The following is a 12,048-nucleotide window of genomic DNA, read 5'->3' as shown; positions in this document are numbered from 1 at the left end:
TAAAAATCGAATGTAATCTAGCAGTCTATTTCGGGTATAGCACTTTTAAATGGAGAACATAACAGAGAAAAACATGGACTTCTTCGTGAAGGAAGAACAGTACTTCACAGATCACAATCAGCACCCCCAGCAAAGAAACAGGAACAGGCATGCCATAGAGTTTGAAGCGCGGTTGAGTCCTCCCCTCACCTACTAACCTTAATGAGTGCCAGCCACTGTTAGTCTATTTTATCTGTCATTGAGCAATCACAGATTACTAGTAGTTACCTTGGCGGCACTCCCATTTACCACCGGGGACCACCCATGGCATCTCTCCAGTGGATAGCTAGGTTAATCATTTTAGGTATTAAACTCTCCAGTGGTATGGCAGGTGAGTGAGCAATCAAGCCTTACTTGAGAATGTGGTAATTGATTTGGGTAATGGTGAAAATTTGGCTCTCAAACTGTGTACAGTGATGTTATAGCTATGGGGCTAATGTATGACCCCAGCATATTTAAATCGCTTTCGTAATAAGACACTATACTTGGAATATCATTGGAGTGTTTAGAAAATATTATGGTTTGGGAGGAGGATCACATGATCCCAACTTCTGAAAGAACTAGAGGCTCAGCTCTACCGGTAAATATGGTCGAGTTTCGTTTATTGAGCTGATCTGCTCACTTTAAGGAACCTGCATAAATGTGGACGACTTAAAATATAACCCTTACCGCCCTCCCAACTTCTGTGATTATTACCGCTTTCTCATGTATTCAAATGTTTTTTGTCTATATGATTAATAAAAACCATTACAAAACATCTAAAGAGAAACATTGAATAGTAATGTGCCCCTCGCGGACTGCACAAGAAAGCTGTCCACTGCAGTCAGGACAAAGCTTTCTTTAGCTACCTTGAGATTCTTAATATGCATGTTTTGGAAATGTCCAGCAAATAAAAGCGGAACATAATCCAATTAAAACACGTGTGCTGGCACACACAAATTAACATAGCCATCAAATTGTGCAAGGCAGTACATACTGGTCTGGACCTATGCCTTGGTGAGTGGGAGGGCTCATATAGCTGACTGACCTTGTAGTGCTCAATGTGTAAATGAACTTCAATAATGTGGTTCTTGTGTTTTCTTATACATAGAAATAATTAACGGTGTGATTCGCAGTGTGAAGAAAGACGGAGAATGGAAGGTGAGTGATCTGTTTAAACATATTGGTGTTTTTGCTAAAGAATTCTATCATTAGTATTTTATTTTACTACTCCCTAACTTTTGTTTCAGATACTACTCTCGAGGGCACCCTTATTGCTTTGGTTGATTGTCAGCATTTTTAATCTATTTTTCAGAGTCAATGATGGTTACCTTTACAGGAGGTGTGTGTGTTTGTAGACTTATGCTCTAGGTTATCATAGTTTTTTGGTCAGGTCTAGCAGACAGAATCGCTGTCTGGTTTTAAAAGACATCTAGTGGGCTTACCAAAAACATACTGGGACTTGGAGCCTGGCTTTCCTGTCACTTATTTGCCTGCTTCTTTTTCATATCCCAGCTTATCAAGTTTGTTTTTCCCTCCCATGGAGCACATCCCCTTTACCATCTCTTTTTAGTGGCTTGCTTCTTTGCTTTTACTGCTTGCTTTTAAAGCACAATTTTATGTTTGGGTTTAGCTCTCCATGAAAGTGCATTTGTTTTCCAGATGCCTCTATCATTTACTTCTCTTTCCCTGCACTCTGTGTTGCTCTCTGCCACCTGTATGTTTTTCCTCGTACCTCCTTCATGTTGCTTTCTTCCAGATATACTTTCTTATTTGCTTTCTTGCTGCTGTGCTTCTCCTTCGCCGGCTCCAAGTTGCTCTTTACCCCGTTGCTTCTCCTTCCAAACCACGCCCTTGATGTTGCTTCATCCACTCACGCCCTCCTTTTCTCCCCACCCTCCATGTTGCTTCTATCCCCCACTGCATTGCATCCCCCCCCAACCGTGCCATTCTCTTCCCAGGCAAGCTTTAAAAAAAAATGTAACATTGTTGTGCTATTTATTTTTTATCTAAATATCTAACTTGATAAATACATAAAATCACTTGTAGGTGCACACGCCAACCAAATGACATGACCGCCCATCATGGCACCTTTTTGTTTGTTTTCCTTTGCCGTCCTGCACAGTATCCGCAAAGCCATTATGTCGCAAAGGTGTGACCTGCTGGCTTTGACAGCGCTTATTCCTTTTGCTACCAGGAGGTGGATGAGTTTGCTTACAATGGAAGAGTGTGTTTTAGGTCTCTCCTGAGACAGCACTTGTGGCATGCTTCTGTTGCAAAGGAAAACAAGCATTTGCAATGCAATTGGCCTAGTCTTTGGGGCCTTATATGTATTTAGCTATGCAGCACATTAGTCTGGGTGCTGAAACATCTACTGTTCTTTAACATGGAGCTATGGGAACACATGGGGAGAAATATTGCCTTTCAGCGGGAAACGGTATAGTCGAAAGCTCTGTTTTTAATATAAAATCAGGGCCTTCGGTGGTCATATCACTTAAAATACCTCTGTTGGCCGTTTTCTATCAAGAGAGTTAAATAGAGGCAGTTGCCAGAAAAATTGAAAAAAGAAAGTCACTCAGAAGAAAGCAAGTCTGGTACTTTACTGAACTCTACTGGTCGTTTCCTACCAAGACAGTTAAATAGAGGCATTTGAACAGAAAAAAAAGTCCCTAAGCGGAAGCAGGTAAGTCCTAGGGCTGATCTCCAGAGCCCACAAAGTACATACACATATAAGTATATACAAGAGGTCTCAAATGCTCGACCTAAAAACACACTAAAGAGGAGCTTTTAGCCATCCCATTGCTTTCCATTGGTTGGTTTCATTGCCACTCTTGCCTTTTACCTCTTCTTTGGTGAGTAGGTGTCTGCACCTGTCAGCTTCACTTTGTTTGTTTTCCTCCCTGCAACATTGACCAGGTACTGATTGGCTTGATTAGTGTTCGTACACACTGCTTGTGCATGGATTCCATACTTTTTTCTTTTCTTTTTTTGCTCTTGCTTACAAGACAACTTGAAACCATCCGAGTTGAAGCTCGCACTTTCTGGTAGTTCCAAGATCTGAATGCTAACAACTAGCAATAGCCAAACTTTGACTTTGACCAGTTTCTGAAACCTGCATTTCAGTCACCTTTTGCTTTTATTGATGATTAAGCTGTAAACCTATTTCGTTTATTAAAGACTTTTGCCATACAGTATGTGTTTTCGTGAACTAACAGTTGCCACAGTGCCACATTTACTTATTTGTTGCTTACCTCTTTCTATAATTTAGAGAATGTTTATTCATCATAAAACATGCAGTGATTTCAAAAGGTTTGTGTTTCACCTTTACCTATTACCACCCTGAATAGACAAGTCACCCTCCCCTTCCTTTAAAACTACCCACCCCTGTTCCCTCAAGGCAGAGACATCATGAACCCTCTGCTTTAACAACTTCAGTGGGTCTCTTCTGTCTCCAACTTGACAGACACATGGTGGCAAATACCGCTATAAAGAAATAAAGCGTCAATAGAAGAATAGAAAGGAGCAAGGAAGAATAAAAGATGGGTAGATAGAAGAGAGAAAGATGGAAGGAATATTGAATGGAAGGAAGAGTGAAAGGAAGTATGGATGAGTGGTTACATGAGTGGGTGGATTATATAACAGTTGGATGAGTAGGTGAAAGGATTAGTGAATGGATAGGTGAAGGGACAGGTAAAAGGATGGCATAATAAAGGGATGGATGTAGAATGGATGGACAAATGGATGGATGGCAGAGTGGATGATTGTATTTTGAATAGGTGGATGGCAGAATGGTTGAATGGACTGCAGAGTAGATGGATGGATAGCAGAGTAGATGGGTAAATGGATAGTAGAGTAAATGGATAGATGGCAGAGTGGATGGATTGCAGCATGGCTGGGAGGATGACTGGTAAAATGGATGGAAAAATGACAGAATGAATGAATGTCAGGGTGAATAGATGGAAGAAAGGATGGCGGTCGGTGGATAACCCTCGAGCCCTCTCACCTCCCTTTACCTCTTCCCTACTCTGAACCCTAAAGTCAACCTGACCTCCCTTTGTCTACCCACCCCTGAACCCTCAAGTCACCTTCAACAGTCACCCTCGCTGATCTTTACCTCAACCCAACCCTGAACCCTTATTACCCTCCCCTCCCTTTACCTCTACTGACCCCTCAAGAACCGTTTCCTCCCTTTACCCTCTTACACACTTATTCCAGGCACACAATACACTGCGCTATGAATCAAGATCTCAAACCGAACATGTCCATGGGCTTTTTCCCCATTGAATGTCTTAGGGTATTAAGTAAGCTTCATCCCAAAATCTCTTATCATTGCACCATCATCCATCTTTCAAAGCCTAAGATCTACAACTGCTACAAGGAACTGTAACTTGTGCCCTCGACATGCACTGCTAATTACCTCCCTCATTACATCACTCATGACAAATTCTATGACATCATTCATAACATCACTGCAACGTCTAAAATGGCATAATTGAAGACAACACTGTGTATGGTGGGTGCACGAATTATAGTTATTTTGGGCACAAATTACAGTTACTTGAGATAACTATTGCTTGTGAATTTTATTGGTTTTGTTAATTTAAAACAATATGTTTTAACTGATATTTTCACCTAACTGCGATGTCCCTTAAACCTTTGTTTTAAATTATTTAACAATTTTTCTTTATTGGGTGAACCCCCCCTTTTTAATTACCCTTACCACTCTACACCCCTAAAAATACCCTTACCGCCCTATAACCCTACCTACCTCTAAACCCTAAAAATACACTATTCTCTTACACACCCCTAAACTCCAAAAAATATACACCGCCCCAAACCCTAAATGATATTGTTTACATACATTTCTTTATTTCTGGTAACAATATACTTGTTTTCTGCTCTATTGACCAATCATCAATGTCTGTCAATGTGGTACTTGTAAAAAACAATTCTTATGTGGTTTTCCTGATTATTTTTGCTCATAATGTATCACTGGCACTGTATGATTATGGGAAGGTATTTGATTAATGATCGTTATTTGTTTAATTTTGAGGTTAGGTGAAATGTTCAGTAACAACAAAATATTTTAAACTCTAAAAAAACATTGAAATTCACCATTTACAGTTATCTCAAGCATCTATAACTTATGTTCTAAGGTAACTCCAACTTACACCCCAACCATGCACAGGTTTTTCATCAATAGTGTTGTAGATGATGGCATGAGCGATGTAATTGTGTTAATTAACAGTGCAAGGCGAGGGAGCAAGTTATAGCTACCTTCAAACACAATCTATAATTACTTGAGATGTTACGTTGTTTGTCAGCCTTGCACCTAACTGTTTAACATTTGTTTTTTTTAGTGAATTTCTAGTTTTTCTTAAATGTAAAATCATATTTAATTACCATACGTAAATCAAACCCCTTGCATACAACCAACCTCAGGTTGGGTACGGCTAGCGAACATGCCCTAAATGCTCTCTCCCCCCCCCAAACCCCCCCCCCCGCCCCCAAAGTAGCCAGCTCCACATTTTGCAGGGCGTTCTGTGTCGTGAATGGCAGAGGGTTGGCCACAAGGCTTGACCTGCGAACAATCTCCGGCATGCAGCCAACCTCATGCTGTGCACAGCCTTCCGCCGTGCATGTGGGGAGTTGGCCATAAGGCCCTGGGGCTGCGGGGGGCTGGCCACAGGGCCTGGCCCTGATGACTCCATCTCCCAGGCCTTTTTTATTTTATTTTTAAAGAGAAGAGCCGTATGGCCCCCACCCAAACCCATTATGGCCATGGGGGATGACGCCCCCCTCCCGAAGCCTGCTTAGGCCCCAGGGACCCCGTCCCCCATGGCCTTTTTTAGGTCTCGTGCCTAGCGGCGCAGTGCGCAGCGCTGTCCGCGCAGCGCAAGCCCTCTTGTACGGGGGTTTTGAAAGCTGATCACAAGTTCGTGCATGTGAACAGGCTTTCGCCAGCAGGCATTGGCTTTCAGGTGTTCTTTAAAAAAATAAAAGGTACGCGATTGGGCATAGGCGGGCGCATGTCCCGCCTTTGCAGCGCCCATTCCCGTCCGTGTCTAGCATTCACAGAAGCGTGCGTTCGCCCCGCTGCCGCGCTCCCCCCCCCCCCCGCTCCTCTGTGGTGCACGTGCTCCATTCGCTTCCATTTGACAAGGGAAGGTTCAGGGAAAGTTCAGTGCAGCATCTGATTTCCCGGCCGTCACGTGCATCTTCTGTTTCCTCCCTCCCCTCGTTTTCTAACGTGTTTGACCAGGCCCATCCACAGGACGTGTGCAGTCTCATGTCGATTTATCCCCCAATCTTCTCCTTTACTTGCCAGCAAGTGCTGGGAAATCAGCCTGTTGATGAGAGTAGTGCCGGTGGATCAATGAGGCTTGGCAGCCTCAAAGCTCAGGCTCACCCGTGACCCCGGTCACCGCGGGGCCTGCGTAGTATAAGCCGAGCCACTGCACAGCCGCTGGAGATTGGTGCATCGCAAGCACACAGACTCAAAGAGGTGCTCTTATACAAGGCACAGAAAGAGATGATGTTGCTCTTAAGCACGGAAAGATATGCACTCACACCAAGGCACAATAGTAGGTGGTCTCAAATCTATACACAGAAATAGGTGCCCTCATACGTACACAGAAAGTGATGCTGTCACACGGTGATGCAGAAAGAGGTACACTCATACCTATACACCTACGGCCTGTACAGAGATCAACCCGGGAAGAGGACGCACCTACATACATGGAGAGGAGCCCTTGCTAGTCTACACAAAGACAATGCACTTAGATAGGAGTGAACTGCATATAAACTAATTCAGTCTGGAACTGGTGCATACATATCCACAAAGTCCTAAAAGGTAAGGTACGCACAGACGGCGACATTTGGTGAACACCGCCAAGGAGGGGTGGAAATACAGCCAGGGTGCTGCACAAAGGACGATCTGCGAAACTGAAGTATGTTTACGTTGGGTGTACTCAGACCTTCTAATGAAATGATGTAATTCAGACTTACACAGGCATGTTACATGCAGAAGGCACAGGCGGAAAGCAGACGGATATAAACAGGCAGGGGTCAGATGGACTTTCTTGGGTAGGGTGTACTTATATTACACCTATAAAGACCAGTAAACATTGAAATAGGGAGACACGATGGGCACAGATAAGCACGCACATGGCTACCAGACTTACTGAGTCTAGGCTGCACAATACCCACTGTGTTAGGGTGCAAGCATAGAATACTGATTCTGGCCAGGGTGCGGGCGCCTGAAGTGCTTAATTTGAGCTGGTGGCTTCTAGTGCTTGGCACCTGCACTTAATTGTCAACACCAGCGCATGTGACAGCCTGCCACGGGGTAGCGTTGTCTGGCTAAATTAGTGATGACAACAACATGCAATTGTTAATTCAACATACATTAAACATGTGTATGAAGGCCTGCCCCATGCCTTAACACAGACAGAGGCAGGCACGCGCTGCGCCTCAGCACTGCTCGCAGACAACTCTGGAATCTCGTGCTCCCATTCAGTCCTGCGGCTGCGCTCGGACGCGGCTCCACTTCTGTTCCCTGCAGTGATTCGTACTAGAAGCCGAGCCCGCAGGGGCAGGTGAGGCCCGGCTGGGAGTGTTCTCAGGCCTCATATCAAGCTCCGCTCTCCCAATGCAGCTCTCACGCAGTGTAATTACGCTGCACGCATGGGCCTCTCCCTCCTTGCTCCACCCAAGCATACTCTCCCATTAGTCTCACCTTCACTGTAGATCCCCACCCATCTCTTCTCCTCCGCTCTTTTCCACCTAGCATTTTCTCTCTCTCTTCTGGTAACTTTTTTTTACAACGTCCAGAATTCTCCATTTTTCACTCAATAGTCTATAAGCCGCTCTCTTTCTGTTCATCTGTGACAGACTGACTCTCTCTAATCGTCTGTTTCCCTTTTTCTGGTTTAAGAAAACCACCTCTGCATTTTTCTAAGTGCTTCTAGAAACGAGCATTTGCAATGCAATAGGTCTCGCATTTACGCATGTTTGACCTATTGGCATTGTAAACGATAATGGCTTTTATTTAGGTTTCAAAAACCAAAACATAAATAAAAGGCAATGTCATTTACAATAAAAATAGCTCAAACTCTCACAAATGCGAGACCTATTGCATTGCAAATGCTTGTTTTATTAAAGGGGAAGGGAGGGCCACTTAGGCCTAAGATGGCAGCCACCACTTATTGATTGAACTGGTGGCAGTGAATCAGATTTCAGCTTTAGATCTGTCTAGATCCACGGAGGCTCCACATCCCTAGATATACAAAGTTTGTGAGCATCAATTACTCAAAAACTGCTGAACGGATTTACACCAAATTACAACAAGCGTTTGCAATGCAATAGGTCTCGCATTTACGAGAGTTTGAGTTATTGGTATTGTAAATGAAAATGCCTTTTATTTATGTGTTGTTTTTAAAACCGATAAATAAAAGTAATTGCCATTTACAATGCCAACAGCTCAAACTTTCGCAAATGCAAGGCCTATTGCATAGCAAATAAGTTTGGCGGTCGTGCTTTGAAATTTTTTTTTTTTTAAAGCCTTAGGAGAGAGCGTGTCCTGCCTGCAACAGAAGGCAGGACAAAGCTATTTGAGAATATAGAGCCTGGAGGAGGTAATTAAAGCCTAAGGAGTAACAACACACGTAACAGGGGGTGTCCTCATGGAAGGTTACAAAATGAGACAGGGTGGTACTAAGGAGGGACTACTAGCCTATTGACCAATAAAAAACCTCAGTTTACAGTGGACAATGACACAAGCCAATGAAAAATATTGGGGAATTAAGTCCATACCTGAATACAGCATGCTTCGCAGAGCAGCTCATGTGCTGCCCAGGCTCGACCTAAAAATGGGGATATTCTCACAGAAAAAAGCTTTAGGCTGCATGTTAAACGAGGACATGTACTTTGGTTGAAACAAAGTCTGAAAACTCTCGGCCTGAAAGGTAGCATCAGTGAAGCTGCAAATAGAAAATGCAATTTGTATAGCATGAGCAATTTTAAAAAGGTTTCATAAAAGGTTAAAACAGGGGCTGGTGGTTCAGATACAAGGATATTTTTAGGCTGAATGCGGTTTTAGAATTACCACTGGTTTAAAAAGGCCTTAGTAAAATTAATACGTACCGAAAATCATATTTTATCAAAGAACCCATGTTGTTGCCTTTAGCCAGCTAGCAGTAGGAGGACCAAAAAAACTTACAACGTTGTGATAGATTGAAGGGTGTGATGGTGGAGAGACATCAAAAAACTGAAAATATGCTATCCGGTGCTTAAACTAAAGGACATAAATTAGATTTGCAGACACTCCTGAATATATAGATATATAAGGCATGACCAAGAGAGGTCTGTGCTCTGCCAGAAGCCTCACCCAAATTAAACATGATCAAAAAACCTGCAAACAATGCATTGTTTAGGCACCATCACACAACAGACCAAGATGGAATCCTTCTCCTGGAAGCTTCATACTGCTGTCGAGAAGGTGGGCAGGTAGACACTGATGACTGGCTAGCACTGCCATAGTCCAGTGTTTCTGGAAGGCAGTCTGAGACTAGGACTAGCGCTGGGTTACACAGAGCAAGAAGAAGGAACATTTTTACCCAGGTAGAAGCGAGGAGCAACCGCAGGGTGTGATAAGACTTGAAATGAATGAATAAAACAGAAGTACAGAGTCTACATCATGTGAAAAAAGATGTTTGACATCCACTGAAGTCAATGATGACGCAACTTGTGTGGGTAAACTACGTTTACATATGTTTGCTCCAGTGTTACCTCTAGCCTGGCACAACGATGCACTGTTTTGAAGTCTGCGTTTGCGTCTATTTGATCACAGCCCACATTTTAGGTATATCATATAAATGCCAATATGATGCACATTCGGAAAAATAAAAAGGATGCACAATGATATAAAAAACACGAGCGCAGTCCGAGACTCCGTGCTGAAAACCATTACAATGAAATTGTTTGGGAGTACTCGATTTATCGACTGTGAAGGAGCTAGGCAACACCTTTCTGAGTTGCTGTACTGCAACTTTGTGCCCATATATCTCTAGATTTCTGTAGCAGGCTCTCAACCCATTGAGCTATGAGGCACTGTCTTTTGATCTTTGTTTACAGAGTATTTCTGGATTCTCTTTGTATGTGTCCAGCGTTTATGGGGTGTAGCTACCATTAGTGCAGCCGGTGCAGTAGCACCGGGGGCCAAAGCGCCCATTCGTACCCTAATAATTGCCGTATTTACTACCCAACAGCAATCAGAGTGGCCATTTCCTTCCTGGCACTAGTCCCCAAGCCATCTTTGCTTCACTCCTGCAGCTTCTGCTTGAGAGTCGGGGCTTCAGAGACCACCAACCTTGGCCTTTCTGTCGCGTTTTGAAGACCCCGGTAATAAGAGTGCTGCCTGGTGAGATAAGGTGTACATTAGCGAAGAGCATCAGTGGATGAGGGGCGTATGTAGGCGCTTAACAACAGCCCTATTTTGTACAAGCGGATTTGAACTGCGCCATCGTTGGATTTTCAAGTCTGGGGTGCCTCATCAGCTGGCACAGCTGCTGTGGAGTGAAACTACACTGCCAGTGCAGTTGGCACAAGAGCCCTATGCTGGAGCTCTCCCAGCGTGGGTTTGGCTAAGCCTGTGCAGGATGTCAGAAAATGGGTGCACAGTGTGCAAGTAGGAGGGAACGTGATGCGCGAGGACAACACTGTTCTCGGGTGTGAGAAGTGTCTCGCTGTGCAGGTGCTTAGTTAGGCATTTGTTGTGTCACATTGTGATACGCTGTTGTGTTCCCGCAACGCACTTGTTCCTGTAGGCGTAGAAGGTGATGATCACACGCCCTCATTTTAGGTGCGACACCACTATTATGCCTGGGGCCTGGCCTTCCGTAGCTAAACAAAGCCACCGGGATCTCTACAGGAATCAATAAAGCAAGGTTAACGCGCAACATAGCTCTGTCGACATATATGCTCAGATAACAATGTTGACAAAAAATGGAGGCCTCAGACCCAGCTGCTTCCACCCCACTGTGTCTTTGACGCAGTCCTTCCCCTGTTGCAGTTGTCATCTACTTGTGTCCTGCTGGGGGCAGTGTTGTCTCACACTGGCCTGTGCCAGAGGCACCCCTTATGTTCTACCCAGTGCATCTAGAGCACTCTAGTCTAGTTTGTACTTAATCTTTTACTTTTTGCATTTTTAATAATCTGTAAGCTTTGAGATTTCCATTTTTCCAGGAGGTGGCACCGCCTAAGGCATGAGTACCGTGTCCGAGCATTTAAACTGCTTTTATAAAGCACCACTTAGGAAGGAAAGCACTCAAGACATCAAATCCCCCTTAGAGCAGCTTGAACAGGACGGAAGGACTCGTGACGGTTAAAGGGTGGTGACCGTTTCAGAAACAACAGCGCAGTAAATCAAGATAAACAAAGACTGGGCGAGAAGGGAGGGAGGAATGCCAGCAGGGAAGTGATGGGGGGGGGGGCACGCGAGTGGTGCGCGCGCAAATGGTGATCACTTTCGCGGCCGCTTTGATGTTCTCAGTGACCGTGCAGCTCACTGAGAACATCAAAGCAGCCGCGAAAGTGATCACACAGGCTGACAAATGGTGCGCGCGCCCGGCGCACATGCACTGTACCCGATCCGCCTGCAGCCTTTGGGAGCACTTTCAGAAGCCCCTTACTTAATATCTCGCAGAGCATCGCTTACGCGATAGCTAGGCGAGCCCTAAAAAGCACGCTTTCTGGACCTAGAACTAGCTTTTTGTCTAATTTGGTCTGAATCCATTCAGCAGTTTAGGCTGTAGCTGTGTCTAAAGTTTCTAGGGGAAAATTAATGTGGGAAACTCGTTTTAGGACACCCCTTTTTTTTTTTAGTCCCCACTTGACTGATTACTCCGAAACCTTCCATGCGCAAACTAGTCAAAAAGTAGCACTTTTTTGAAGATTCATCGAAATGCACCAAAGATATTAGCAACACAAAAAATGCATTTCCAGTGAAAACACAATCTTAACTGTAACTAC

The 12,048-nt window shown here is 44.2% G+C and overlaps 1 protein-coding gene across 1 annotated transcript in view; it reads left to right on the top strand.

Annotated features, from left to right (window-relative positions):
• STXBP2 (syntaxin binding protein 2) overlaps positions 1-12,048 on the top strand; it is a 326,348-nt gene that overhangs the window by 55,917 nt on the left and 258,383 nt on the right. Inside the window, exon 2 of the mRNA XM_078682512.1 lies at positions 1,130-1,179. Coding sequence (XP_078538638.1) covers positions 1,130-1,179 — 50 coding nt within the window. The remainder of the gene's footprint in view (positions 1-1,129; positions 1,180-12,048) is intronic.

This window comes from Lissotriton helveticus, chromosome 1_1 (genome assembly GCF_964261635.1).
Source record: "Lissotriton helveticus chromosome 1_1, aLisHel1.1, whole genome shotgun sequence".
Lineage (NCBI taxonomy): Eukaryota > Metazoa > Chordata > Amphibia > Caudata > Salamandridae > Lissotriton > Lissotriton helveticus.
Note: the sequence above shows the minus strand (reverse complement) of the source record. Positions and strands in the feature narration are given on the sequence as shown.